Source organism: Pituophis catenifer, unplaced genomic scaffold (assembly GCF_029215685.1).
Source record: "Pituophis catenifer annectens isolate HBS135680 unplaced genomic scaffold, rPitCat1.0.hap2 SCAF_10, whole genome shotgun sequence".
Classification (NCBI taxonomy): domain Eukaryota; kingdom Metazoa; phylum Chordata; class Lepidosauria; order Squamata; family Colubridae; genus Pituophis; species Pituophis catenifer.
The window spans coordinates 18,976,518-18,991,078 of NW_027256890.1; the positions used below are offsets into that span (position 1 = coordinate 18,976,518).

At 48.7% G+C, this 14,561-nt stretch overlaps 1 protein-coding gene across 1 annotated transcript in view; it reads right to left on the minus strand.

The window, feature by feature from the left end:
* INTS3 (integrator complex subunit 3) overlaps positions 1-14,561 on the minus strand; it is a 31,988-nt gene that overhangs the window by 9,194 nt on the left and 8,233 nt on the right. Inside the window, exons 7-21 of the mRNA XM_070950586.1 lie at positions 12,818-12,962; positions 11,038-11,167; positions 10,301-10,398; positions 8,775-8,966; positions 8,337-8,424; positions 7,614-7,693; positions 7,403-7,494; positions 6,569-6,675; positions 6,182-6,301; positions 5,068-5,185; positions 2,996-3,050; positions 2,632-2,735; positions 1,899-1,943; positions 575-694; positions 290-443 (exon numbers count right to left, since the gene is read on the minus strand). Coding sequence (XP_070806687.1) covers positions 290-443; positions 575-694; positions 1,899-1,943; positions 2,632-2,735; positions 2,996-3,050; positions 5,068-5,185; positions 6,182-6,301; positions 6,569-6,675; positions 7,403-7,494; positions 7,614-7,693; positions 8,337-8,424; positions 8,775-8,966; positions 10,301-10,398; positions 11,038-11,167; positions 12,818-12,962 — 1,648 coding nt within the window. The remainder of the gene's footprint in view (positions 1-289; positions 444-574; positions 695-1,898; positions 1,944-2,631; positions 2,736-2,995; positions 3,051-5,067; positions 5,186-6,181; positions 6,302-6,568; positions 6,676-7,402; positions 7,495-7,613; positions 7,694-8,336; positions 8,425-8,774; positions 8,967-10,300; positions 10,399-11,037; positions 11,168-12,817; positions 12,963-14,561) is intronic.

Here is a 14,561-nt window from a genome sequence, read left to right on the forward strand (position 1 = left end):
GAAGGAAGAAGGGAGGAGGAGGAGAAGAAAAGAAGAAGGGGAGGAGGCGAGGAGAAAAGAAGGAGAAAGGAAGAGGGAAGGAAGAAGGAAGAGGAAGAAAAAGAAAGAAAGAAAGAAAGAAAGAAAGAAAGAAAGAAAGAAAGAAAGAAAGAAAGAAAGAAAGAAAGAAAGAAAGAAGACCCCCACCCAACAGCCTTCCCCTGCCTCCCTTCCAAAGCAGGAGGTCCCTCTCGTCCTCCTTGGAGTATGTGCGTCTGTGTGTGTACGGGGGGTGGGGTGGTGTCCTCACCTCCGTGTAGATGGAAGGCGTGAGGTAGCAGAGGAGCCGGATGTCGTCCTCCTGGCAGGCCTTCATGTCCATCATCAGGCAGGTGTGGAGGTCGCCCAGTTGGGTCGCCTGAGCGAAGGACTCGTACAGGTTCATCTTCCCGGCGGCCGCTTTGCTAAAGTGGGGGGGAGTGGGAGTTTGACCCGGGGATGTTCGAGGGGTTCTCTCGCGGACCCTCGCTCTCCCTTGCTTCGGAGGGCAAGGGTCCCCCCCCCACCCACCCTTCCCCGCCCGTAGCCCCCTCACCTGGCTTTTAAGTAGTAGAGAAGGTGGTACCCAATCTTGGGCTGCTTCTGATACAGCTCCGAGAGGAGATCCAGCAGGACGGAGAAGCTGCTATTGTCCTCCTGCATCTGGCAGAGGTTCCTGAAAACGGGGGACGGGACGGGGGGAGAGAGTTAAGCAGCAGGCGCGGGGTCACACACGCGTGGAAACCCCGGGGTCACACGGACGTCCTCCCGCAAGGTTCGGACACGGAAGGGAGGGAGGAGGACGGGAGGAACAGAGAGGGTTCAGAACGGGGAGAGACGCTTTTGGGGTAGGGGTTTAGTGGCCTAGAAACCAGGAGACGGTGAGTTCTAGTTCTGCCTTAGGCGCGAAAAGCTGGCTGGGGGACTCTGGGTCGATCGCCAGGAGACGGGGAGTTCTAGTCCCATCTTAGCCATGAAGGCTCAGAACCAATCACTAGGAGATTGGGAGTTCTAGTCCTGCGTTAGGCATGAAAGCCAGCTGGGTGACTTTGGGCCAATTACCAGGAGACTGGGAGTTCTAGTCCCGCCTTAGCCATGAAAGCCAGCTGGGCGACTCTGGACCAATTACTAGGAGACTGGGAGTTCTAGTCCCGCATTAGGCATGAAAGCCAGCTGGGTGACTCTGGACCAATTACTAGGAGACTGGGAGTTCTAGTCCCGCATTAGGCATGAAAGCCAGCTGGGTGACTCTGGACCAATTACTAGGAGACTGGGAGTTCTAGTCCCGCATTAGGCATGAAAGCCAGCTGGGTGACTCTGGACCAATTACTAGGAGACTGGGAGTTCTAGTCCTGCGTTAGGCATGAAAGCCAGCTGGGCGACTCTGGACCAATTACTAGGAGACTGGGAGTTCTAGTCCCGCGTTAGGCATGAAAGCCAGCTGGGCGACTCTGGACCAATTACTAGGAGACTGGGAGTTCTAGTCCTGCATTAGGCATGAGAGCCAGCTGGGTGACTCTGGGCCAATTACTAGGAGATTGGGAGTTCTAGTCCTGCCTTAGCCATAAAAGCCAGCTGGGCAACTCTGGACCAATTACTAGGAGACTGGGAGTTCTAGTCCCGCGTTAGGCATGAAAGCCAGCTGGGTGACTCTGGACCAATTACTAGGAGACTGGGAGTTCTAGCCCTGCGTTAGGCATGAGAGCCAGCTGGGTGACTTTGGGCCAATCCTTCTCCCTCAGCCCAGCCCAGCCCACCTCACAGGGCTGTTGTTGTGGGGAAAATAGGAGGAGGGAGGTGTGTTTGGATCTGTTCACCGCCTTGAGTTACTTATAAAGTACAGGATAACAATCTAATGAAGGAAGGAACAGGAGACCTACCTAAATATTAAGTAAAGCGGCTTTCCTACAGATTCTTCCAGAGACCTGTGCAAAAATATAAAAAAAAGAGAGAAACGCTAAATTCGCACATGCCACGGAACCATCTTTCAATCTGTGTGGGTTTTTTGGACTAAACAAGCCAGGTTTCCTCTTGGCTTATTCTCACAAAAATCAACAGCACGAGCGGCAAGACAGAGGATCGACTATCCCGCACGAGCATAGACGGAGGATCGACTGTCCCGTATGAGCAGATAGAGGATCGAATATCCCGTACGAGCAAATGGACGGAGGATCGACTATCTCGTACAAGCAAATAGACGGAGGATCGACTATCCCATATGAGCAAATAGACAGAGGATCAACTGTCCCGTATTAGCAGACAGAGGATCGACTATCCCATACGAGCAAATAGACGGAGGATCGACTGTCCCGTATGAGCAGATAGAGGATCGAATATCCCGTACAAGCAAATAGACGGAGGATCGACTGTCCCGTACGAGCAAATAGACGGAGGATCGACTGTCCCGTATGAGCAGATAGAGGATCGACTATCCCGTAGGAGCAAATAGACGGAGAATCGACTATCCCGTACGAGCAAATAGATGGAGGATCGACTGTCCTGTACGAGCAGCTAGACAGAGGATCGACTGTCCCTTATGAGAAGACAGAGGATCGACTATTCCATACAAACAGTTAGACGGAGGATCAACTATTCCGTTCCCCGTGCACTTACTCTTCTGTGATTTCTTCGGGCAAAACCTCCCCGCGGAAATGAGCTTTGAACAGCTCCTGTAAGCAGGACGCCAGAACCGAGAGCTGCTCCTGATCAAAATCCTCCTGGAAAAGAGAGTGTGACACCGACAGTGAGCGTGCAAAGAGATTCAAGAATCCGGGACGGGAGGGAAGAACGGTGTCGCATGATTGGGAAACGCACCACGAAAGGAACATCCTAGGCCGTAAGGCAGGGAGATTTACTTCGAGGTCGGCTTGCGCTGCGTTTCTCTAAGGCTGGGGCTGATGCAGGGGCCTCCGGCCTCAAATTCACACCCACACACCCACACACAAAATCCACGCAAATCCAGAAACCAGCTGTTTACCTCCAAGACTTGATCCACAATTTCCTGCATGGCTTCACACTGCGCTTCGGTATCGCTGCAGCCCGAGGGGAGGAAAAAAAGAAGGAAATTCAAATTAAAGAGAGGAAAAGACATAGGTTGTGTGGCTGTTTGTGTGTGAGTGTGTGTGTGTGTGTGTGAGTGAGAGACAGTGTTATATATAAGGTATGAAAAAAGCAGTTACTACAAGTCTCTTAACTAGGGAAAATTACAGCCAGCAGCTTGGCGATCCAAGGGCCAGCCATAGCAGGAATTGTGGTTTCACGGCAGGAATCCTGGTTTCCACTGCAGGAATCCTGGTTTCCAGAGCAGGAATCCTGGTTTCTCGGCAGGAATCCTGGTTTCACTGCAGGAATCCTGGTTTCCACTGCAGGAATCCTGGTTTCACGGCAGGAAACCTGATTTCACAGCAGGAATCCTGGTTTCCACAACAGGAATCCTGGTTTTCACTGCAGGAATCCTGATTTTACTGCAGGCATCCTAGTTTCACGACAGGAATCCTGGTTTCCACAACAGGAATCCTGGTTTCCACAGCAGGAATCCTGGTTTCCACTGCAGGAATCCTGATTTCACTGCAGGAATCCTGGTTTCTACAGCAGGAATCCTGGTTTCTCGGCAGGAATCCTGGTTTCACTGCAGGAATCCTGGTTTCACGGCAGGAATCCTGGTTTCACGGCAGGAATCCTGGTTTCCACAACAAGAATCCTGGTTTCCACTGCAGGAATCCTGGTTTCATGGCAGGAATCCTGGTTTCCACTGCAGGAATCCTGGTTTCCACAGCAGGAATCCTTGTTTCTCGGCAGAAATCCTGGTTTCACTGCAGGAATCCTGGTTTCCACAGCAGGAATCCTGGTTTCCACTGCAGGAATCCTGGTTTCACGGCAGGAATCCTGGTTTCCACAACAAGAATCCTGGTTTCCACTGCAGGAATCCTGGTTTCACGGCAGGAATCCTGGTTTCCACTGCAGGAATCCTGGTTTCACGGCAGGAATCCTGATTTCACTGCAGGAATCCTGGTTTCCACAGCAGGAATCCTGGTTTCTCAGCAGAAATCCTGGTTTCACTGCAGGAATCCTGGTTTCCACAGCAGGAATCCTGGTTTCCACTGCAGAAATCCTGGTTTCACGGCAGGAATCCTGGTTTCCACAACAAGAATCCTGGTTTCCACTGCAGGAATCCTGGTTTCACGGCAGGAATCCTGGTTTCACTGCAGGAATCCTGGTTTCTCAGCAGGAATCCTGATTTCACTGAAGGAATCCTGGTTTAATCAAACTTTCCCTGTCTCCCCCCCTTCCCCAGATTCTCGTTCTGCAGAGCCTTTGCAAAACAAGTCTATTAAACCGTTCTTAGTCATGACAGGCTGAATTAATGGAGGCGCTGGGTCAAAAGGCCCCCCCACCCCCACCCCCCCACCCTTCCAAAAACAGGGAAAGTTGCAAAACTCCAGGCTGGATTCCAGAGAGAGAGAGAGGTGGAGGGGGAAAAATTGAGGTTTGCAAGGAATTGTGCGTAGGATGAGACCAGAGGCCAGCCTGTGGGAGGTAGGGGGGACAACAGACCCCTTGCAACGCCCCCCCCTCCCCATTACAGCCCTTCCAGCGCGGTGGTGAAATCCAGAGGGACTCACAAAAGGGTGTGTAAAAGGAATCTCAGCCTTGGCCCGTGGCTGGATGGGCTGTAAATCCAGTTGTTAAAAAAGACGCAAGTTTTGTGTTTCTCCCAAGGGGGCTTGGAATGAAGACTCCCGCCTCGTGCTGGCTTGGCTCAGCTCTGCGGCCCAGTGTGGTTATCTCCCCCCACTCCCTTTCCCCCTTTTGCAAAAGGTTTCGCAACACACCCACGCAAACACAACCGAGGCCTCCAACCGGTCGGTTGCAAGCGCTAAGCTAAAGGTTGGTCCTGAAAAGCATCCGGAGAAGAACTCGGGAAGAACCAGAGTGGGGGAGGGACCCGAGAGGTCCTCTAGTCCAACCCCCTGCTCAAAGAGGAAACCCCGCTGTACCCTTTCAGACAAATGGAGGAATTGGGGGGAGGGGGGGAGGAGGGATACCCACCTCCCCTTCTGTAAGAGCAGGATTTTATCTTTGAGGGACTCGTCCACCTGCTCCAGGAAAGGGGTGATGTCCACCACGGCTTCTTTGATGGGGTGGAAACGGAATTCCCTCTTCTTTCCTGCGAGGGAAAACGGTCTGCGGTCAACGCTCGGGCAAAAACCTGCTTTAGCTGATAAACCACGATTTGCAAAAGATCCTTCCTGCCCTGCCACCCCCAGGAATCTCCCTGATTCTTTCTCTTTCTTTCTTTCTTTCCTTTTCTTTCTTTCTTTCTCTTACTTACTTTCTTTTTTCCTGTTTTCTTCCATCCTCCCTCCCTTCCTTCCATCATCCATCTCTATCTATCTATGCTCTCTGTATATCTATCATATATTTCTATCTCTATCTATCCATTATCTATCTCTATCTATCCATCCATCCATCTATCTATCATTTATCTATCTATCTATCATTTTCTATCTATATCTATCTTCTCTCTCATCTCTATCCATTATCTCTCATCTCTCATCTATCTCTATCTTTATCTCTTATCTATCTATCTATCATATATCTATCTGTCCTCTCTCATCTATCTATAACTAGCTATCAAGCTATCATATATCTCTAACTATCCATTATCTATCTATCTATCTATCTATCTATCTATCTATCTATCATCTATCTATCTATCTATTTTCTATCTATATATCTTCTCTATCTCTCTCATCTATCTATCCATTATCTATCCTCTCTATCTATCTTTCTCTTATCTATCTACATACCTACCTACCTACCTACCTACCATCTATATCTATCTTCTCTCTCTCTCATCTATCTATCCATTATCTCTATATCTTCTCTCTCATCTATCTATCTTCTCTCTCTTATCTATCTACTCTCTCTCTCTCATCTGTCTGTCTATCTATCTATCTCTCCACCCATCCATCTGTTGTCTATCTTACCTCTCTTCTCTATCATTTCTATCATCTGTCTCTCTCTGTCTGTCTTATCTCTCTCTAATATTTCTCTATCCTCTACCTTCTCTCTCTCTCTCTCTCTCATTCACTCACACACACATACAACCATGATCTGTCGGGCAAGCTGGAGAAAACCCGCCCGCCCACATCTACCCCACCTTTGCTGTTGACATCTTCCTCATCGTCGCTGAAGGCGGCTTCGGCGTGGTCGTAGCAGCCGTCGTCTCGGTCGGACATGTGGTTGTCCATCTCTGCGGCCGTCGGTTCCTCGACTTTGACTGGGGGGGGAAAGAGGGGGCACAAGAGAGAAGCAGATGGGCGGAAGGGAAGCAGACGGTTCCAGCAGGAACTTCATTTCCCATGATCCCCTGAGAGCCGTGGTGGCCAGCCTGATACTGACGGTCCTTTATTCGGATCGATTCGATGCCTCTTTTAAATAAGGAGGATGAAAGCCAGAGGCCGAGGGATGAGCTCCCCGAAAGATCTCCTGCTGGGAGTATCTGGACGGCGATGGGTACCCCTCCCCACCGCTCCGTCCATCTTACCTTCGACCGGTGGGGAAGGAGAACTGCAAAATTCTGGAAACTTCTCTCTAAGCATAGCCCGGAGTTCCCGGTCCAGCTTCGGATTATCGAAAAGAGGAGCCAAGTGTCTGTGGGGGAAGGAAGTAGAGGGGACATTGACATCTCGAAGAATCAAAAAAACCAATGTTTTCATTGACCCTCAACGTGTTTGTGGCAGGAGGTTCTGAGGGCCAGGAGATCTCGATATAACCCATCTGGTGTCTCCTCTTGGGACTCCGCTTCCCATCCTCCCCAGCCAGGGATGGATGGCACCTTTAGAGGGCACCGCTGGGCGAAACCGGTCTCAAAATTGTGTTTTCAGTCCATGCTGCAATTCTCTCTCTCTCCCTCTCTCTCTCTCTCTTTTTGGGAGGGGGAAGGTTGTCTGTTTATTTGGGGAGGCCGAGAAGGGTCTCCAGCCACGAGTGTGGGGTCTTTCCAACACTCGAGGGGGAAAGTGTGCAGGCCCAACTCACCACCGCCCAGTGGTGAAATCCTCCGCGGTGGAGCGCATGAATGCACATGGGCAGCGCGCATCAAATGCACGCTTCGCATGGAGAAAGGAGTTGTTTGAAGGTAAGTAGAACAGCTGTGCCGCATGATTTAGATTCGCTCAAAAAATCAGGATTTCCTGCTTTTTAGCGAATACAAACCGCGCAGCACAGCTGATCTTCAGAAATCTGAACCGGTAGCTTTTTTTTTTTTTTTTTTTAAACTACCAGGTTTGCCCGAACTGGTAGCTTTTATTACAAGCGGTTCGCTCAAACCGGTGCGAACCGGTAGCATTTCACCACCCACCAAAACCAAGGATCTTACGCCAAGACTCGCTTCTCCACGATGTGGGTGAGGGAGTTGAAGACGCCTTGACGGACGTGAGCCTCCAAAGCAGGGTAAAAATTCGGAATGATCTGGATAAAGAATAAATGGGGAGGGGGGGCGGCTACGGGTGAGAAAAGGGGCCGCGGGCTGCCCATCACACGGAGCCATCTTGGAGGGGGTGGGGTGGGGGAGGATGAGAAGGTCTTACCCGACACATGAAGTCCAGTAGGGTAGCCGTGATGGCCGGATGGGGTTTCATGGAATGATACATGACGAAGATGGCAGGCTCTGTTAATTCAAGCCAAAAAAAAAAAAAATTATGGGGAATTGAGCAAGAAACCACAACTTTGCACACGCCCTGTTCGAATCCCTTCAGGCCCACCCAACCGCGGTTTAGACCTCCAGTTACGACCTCCGCGGAGCCCCCAAATTCCTGCAGGCTAAGTGAGACATGGGTTCAGGGAGTTCTGCCCCGTTTTACGACGTTTCTGGGCCACCGTGGTGGAGTCGATCCCCCGCGACGGTTAAAAGTCAAGAACGCGGTCGTTAAGTCAATCCGGCTTCCCGCCATTGGGTTGGCTCGCCAGAACGGTCGCAAAAGGGGGAGCCCGGGACCGTCGTTAAATGGGAGTTCAGCCGCCAAGCATATCCGAATTTTGATCAGGGGACCGCAACGGTCGTTAAGGGTGAACATTTTAATCGGCTTTTTTTTTTTTCCTCCCAGTGCCGTTGTAACTTCCGAACGGTCACTAAACGGACAGTCGTAAGTCAAGGACTAGCTTGTAAACTCCGCTGAGGAACCGGAGACCGGAATAAGGGATGTTAAGGCCAACGTTCCAGGTGTTTCTTTGTCTAAAGTCTTGGACGAATCCCCAATTTAGAAGAAGGAAAGACACCCCCCCCAAGTACCAGAAAAGATGGTCCACCCTACCGATATTCATGATGCTGTCCTTATCGGGGTTGAAGAACAGCCAGTCGTAAAACAGGGCAAGTTTGGCGTTGGAAGCGGCCACGTTGGACTGGAAGAGAAGAAAAGGAGGAAGGATTTGAAGCTATTCCCCAATGCAGGGAGGTTCCCTGTTATGCCTCTGTGTGAGTCCTTGTTCTGGCTCTTTTCCAGTCCGTTTTTGACCTGGGCAAGCCCATCCCTGCTCTCCCCTCTTTTGGGGTCGGGCCGGACTGTGCCCCGAATTGCCAAACAAGCCTCCCCTCCCCTCCCCAGAACACAAGACTCATACAGAACCTCCCAGGGTGGATAAAAATCCAAGGAGAGGAGCAACCTGGAACTGAGGAGGAATTAATGTCCTGATGGTGAAGACAATTAACCAGTGGAACTGCCCGCCACTGGAAGTTGGGGGGGAGGCTTTACCGTGCAGGTGGTGAGCAGCCAGCCGATGATGGCCCAGCGTGGGAGGATGTCGGAGCTGAGCACCTCGTTGGACGGGTGGACCACCCCGCAGATGTAACGGATGAGGTCGCAACGCAAGGACTGGCTGTCCGGGGTAGAGAGATACTGGCGCTGGAACCAGTCTTGGTACCGCTTCTGCTGACCCAAACGCACCTGGGGGTGGGGAGGAGAAGAGCTGCCTCGGATCGGAACCTGGCTTTGTCGGAAGACCCAGGAACCTCTTGCGGGAAGACGGGTAGTCCTCCACTTATGACCAGATAGATGAGAGAGAGAGATGAGACAGACAGATATATAAAGAGAGACGATACAGAGAGAGAGAAACGGTATATATAGATGAAAAATAAGTAGATAGATAGATGAGAGAGAGAGAGAGAGAGAGATGATAGATAGATAAAGGTTATATATATATAGATGATACCTATATCTATAGAGATAGATAGATAGATAGATAGATAGATAGATAGATAGATAGATAGATAGAGATAGAGATAGAGATAGAGATAGATAGAGATAGATAGATATATAGAGAGAGATAGGAGGAGAGAGATGATAAATAGAAGTTATATACTGTAGATAGATGATAGATGATAGATATATAGATAGATATAGCTACAGATAGTTACAGTAGATGATAGACAGAGAGAGAGATGATAAATAGATAAATAAGGGTTATTTTATCTATCTATCTATCTATCTATCTATCTATCTATCTATCTATCTGATACCTAGAGAGAGAGAGAGAAAGAGATAATAGATAGAGATAGAGGTAGAGATAGATAGATATAGATAGATATATAGAGATAGATAGAGAGAGAGAGAGAGAGAGATACATAGAGAGAGAGAGATAGGAGGAGAGTGATGAAAAATAGATAAATAGAAGTTATATAGATAGATGATGATAGATGATAGATATAGATATAGCTACAGATAGCTACAGTAGATGATAGATAGACAGAGAGATGATAAATAGATAAATAAGGGTTATTTATATACATACATATAGATAGACAGATAGATAGATAGATAGATAGATAGATAGATAGATAGATAGATAGATGATACCGAGAGAGAGAGAGAGAGAGAAAGAGAGAGATAATAGATATAGAGGTAAAGATAGATAGAGATAGAGATATATAGATATATAGATATATATATAGAGAGAGAGAGAGAGATACATAGAGAGAGAGAGAGATAGGATGAAAGAGATGATAAATAGATAAATAGAAGTTATATAGATAGATGATGATAGATGATATAGATATAGCTACAGACAGATACAGTAGATAGACAGATATGATAAATAGAGATGATATATATATATAGATGATAGATGATACATACATATAGACTGAGAGATAAGATGAGAGAGAGAGGATAGATTTTACAAGCTTTTCTCCTTCTCCCTCTCCCCTCCCCCCCCAACGGTTCTTAAGTGAATCCCTGCAAATAAACCCAGAAAAAAATAAAATAAAAACCAGAGATGATACCCGAGAGGTCATGAAAAGCAACTTGGTCTCCATATCCGGGGTGAGGCGACAAGCCAGAAATTTCCGGGACGTCCTGGACTGCAGAAGCTGCAACATCCCTGGGGGGGGGGGGGGGGGTGTTAAAAAAAAAAAACACGACAAAGAGAAGTGAAAATTGGACAAGGAAGGACCCCCAAATCTTAAGACCACCGCTAAGAGGAATGGCTGGGCTTCCCTATCCAATTTTCAAAAATTACAGAAGAACGCAGGTGGTCCTCGTCTTACGACCGCCACGGAGCCCAACATTTCTGTTCGTTAAGCGAGACATTTCAATAAGAGAAATTCAGAACCTTTCTTGCCATGGTTGATAACAATTCTTTTTTTTTCAGTGCCATCGTAACTTCGGGCGGTCGCTAAACGAACGGGGAGAGGCCGAGACCGAACTAAGCATTCTGGGAGTTGTAGTTCCATTCCCGCCGGAAAGACGGAACTGAGAGGTTATGCCCCACCCATCCCTTAGTTTAGGATCTCCTGCCTAAGCGGGGGGCTGGACTAGAAGACCTCCGAGGTCCCTTCCGACTTTTGTTATTATTTTATTCTATTTTTTTTTTCGACCCCGTGGTTCAAGATAAGAACCCCGACCCCCACCGCGGAAACAACCGGGTCGTCACTGGCTCTGTCGTTAACTTGGAACGGTTCCTAAGCGAGGAACTGAACTCGGAAAAGGGCGAGAGCCCACTCCCGGTGCCTTCACGTACCTGTGAATTGAGGACTCAAGGCCTGGGGATTATGGATTATGTCCTTCCAAAGCTGCTCGAATTCCGGAATCCGTGCAACGCTCTGCAAGAGCCGCACCAGATCTCGGCCGACCATGAAGCAATCCATAAACTTGGCAGGGAGGAAGAGAAAATGCCAAAACCAAACATATAAAATCAAATTTCCTTTTCTGGCCCGTCCAAAGATCAATCCCGCGTGCCAAGCCTGGTGCTTCTCCTCTCCCCACCGCCGCAATGCCCTCCCTCCCGTTGGCATGCCAAGCCTCCCTTTGAAGATCAAAAGCCCCCCTCCCGAAGGCCAACGGGGGTCCCTCGGGGCGGCTCAGTCGATAAACAAGGCATCAATTCTGAAGTGCCAGTGGGGGGGAGGGAGGGGGGGGAGGGGGGGGAGAGGTTCAAGGCTCTGGGCTTGGTTTCGGCCACGGCCGCCTGCTCCAGCTGAAAATTTCATCCTTCTGGGGGTTTTGTTCTGTCTCTCCACCGCCCCCCCCCAAGAGATTGGATGCCCCCGAATGAGAGACAGTAAAGGAGAGAGGCTCCCAGGCTGGGAGAGAGAGGGTGTGTGTGGGGGGGGAGAGACCCCCAGAATTCCCCAGCCAGCAGTGCATGCCCTTCTTTCCTTCCTTCTTCCCTCCTCTCCCCTCTCCCTTCCCTTTCTTCCTTCCTTCCCTCCCTCCTTTCCTTCTTTCCTCCCTCTCTTCCCTTCCCCTTCCCTGTGCTCCTTCATTCCTTTGCTTCCCGTCACGTCCCTTCATTTTGTCTGTCTGTCTGCCTATCATCCACCCACCCACCCAACATCCATCCATCCACCTGCCTGCCTATCATCCATTCATCCATCCATCATCTATCTATCATCTATCTATCTATCTATCTATCTATCTATCTATCTATCTATCATCTATCTATCTATCTATCTATCTATCTATCTACCTACCTATCTACCTACCTACCATCCATCTATCTGTCTGTCTGTCTGTCTGCCTGCCTGCCTGCCTGCCTATCATCCATCCATCTATCTATCTATCCATCTATCTGCCTATCATCTACCTACCTATCATCCATCCATCCACCTGCCTATCATCCATCCATCTATACATCCATCCATCCACCTGCCTATCATCCATTCATCCATCCATCTACCTATCTACCTACCTACCATCCATCTATCTGTGTCTCTGTCTGTCTGTCTGTCTGCCTATCATCCATCCATCTATCCATCTATCTGCCTATCATCTATCTACCTACCTATCATCCATCTATCCATCCGCCTGCCTGCCTATCATCCATCCATCTATCTATCTATACATCCATCCATCCATCCGCCTGCCTATCATCCATCCATCCATCCATCCATCCATCCATCATCTATTCTATCTCAATCAATCAATCAAATTTATTGGCTGCCCATCTTACTGCAGGGTAACGCTGGGCAGCTTATAAAATTAAAAAATAAAAAGACCCTTCCTTCCCTCCCTCCCTTCCTTTCCTTCCTTCTCTATTCCTTCCTTCCTCTCTCCCTTCCTTCTTCCCTTCCCTTCCCATTTCTGATCTTCAGAATGGGCCCTTGGCCTCTTTCCACCCAATTTCTGGAGCTTAAGGCCAAAAGTCCCAACTGAAAGATGGAAGCCACCCAAGCTGGGACTGCTTCCTTGTGGAAGGGGAGCGGATTTGGGAAGAAGAAGAAGAAGGGGGGGGGCACCGGATTCGACTTCTCAACCAGCCAGTCCCAAGATGGCAAGCAGGCGTCCCTGGATCTCCTCACCCGGTCTCGGAGCAACGAAACGCAGAAGTCCACCTCTTTCTGACGGAGGGCCTGCAGGGAAGGCGAGCCGTGGTGGTCGACGATGAGACGGAGATAGGTGTACACCGACATGGCGATCAGCAACGCATTTTTGAGCACCCACTCCCTAGAGGGAAGGACCGAGAGGGGGTTGGCCTGATGCCCACACAGGACCCCAAACATCCTTGCCGGGCAAAGCTGGAACTTCATCCCTAGTAACTCCCTCCCTCCCTCCCTCCCTCCCTTCCATCCATTCATATCTCTCTCTATTTCCTTCCTTCCTTCCTTCCCGTCCCTCCCATCCTGCCTTCCATTTTTATCTCTATTATCTCTCTATCCATTTCTCTATCCATCTCTCTCTCTCTCTCTCTCTATCTTTCATCTATCCTAACTTTTCTTTACTTGCATACTTCTCTCCTTCCCTTTCTTCCTTTACTTGCCCCTTCCTTTCTTCCTTTCCCTGTAGCTCCCTCCCTCCCTTCCATCCATCCATTCTATATCTATCTATCTATCTATCTATCTATCTATCTATCTATCTATCTATCTATCATCTAATCTATCTATCTACCTACCTATCCTGTTTTCCTTACTTACATACTTCCCTTTCTTCCTTTCGCTGTTCTTCCTTTCCTTTCCTTTCCTTTCCTTTCCTTTCCTTTTTCCCTTCCCTTCTTCATCCATTTACCTTTCCTTTCTGTTCATCCATTTACCTTTCCTTTCCTTTCTTCCTTTCCTTTCCTAACCTTTCCCTTCCTTTTTCCTTTCCTTCCCTTCTTCATCCATTTACCTTTCCTTTCCTTTCCTTTCCTTTCCTTTCTTCCTTTCCTTTCCTTTCCTTTCCTAACCCTTCCCTTCCCTTTTTTCCTTTCCTTCCCTTCCCTTTCTCTCTCTTCCTTTCCTTTCCTTTCCTTTCCTTTCCTTTCCTTTCCTTTCCTCCTTTCCTTTCCCTTCCCTTCTTTATCCATTTATCTTCCCTTCCCTTCCCTTCCTCTACCACATTTTCCAAAGAAGTATTCACTTTGTTTTCCTAAGAGAAAATTTCCAGGGTACCTTTTACATCCCACACTGAAATTAGCCAATGGAAACAGCCATCCTCCTGATAAAAAAAATTTTTTTTGCACCTGCTCATCAGTCGAAATGCCCTCCTTCTGCCAGCTGGCACTAGATGGCATCGTGGGCTTATAGCTGGGGAACCTGGCTTATCCTCTGCGGAGGGAGGGGGAGTAAACAGCGGAGGGCTCTTAACGCCCCCCCTCCCTCACTGCTTAAATCACCAGATTGCATTGCCCCAGCAACAAACCATTTCCCAAACAGAAATGGCTTCTACAGGTTAAAAAAAAACAAAAACTTTTAAATTCTAAACAGCCTTTAGAGCACCAGTTTCCAGGAAAAGTTTCAAGGACAGACCTACAGTTTAAATTTTAGCTCTTTCTCTCCACTATACGGGCAGAGAATTAAAAAATTACACACAGGTATCCATCCTGAGCTGGAACCGATCCCAGCCACAGGGTCGCGGGGTTAATTTGGAAAAAAGGATCTCTGCTAATGAGGAGATCCAGGTTAGGATAAGGACAGGTCGAAGAACTAGCAAAATAAAAACACGTCAGGAAACGAAGGATTTGAGCCGGTTAAAACCGGGCAGGAGGAAAGAAAATTAAAAAGACACACACACAACTGATCACGCCAGGAAAACAAGATTTGGCCAGTTCCAAGTCTTTGGAAAATC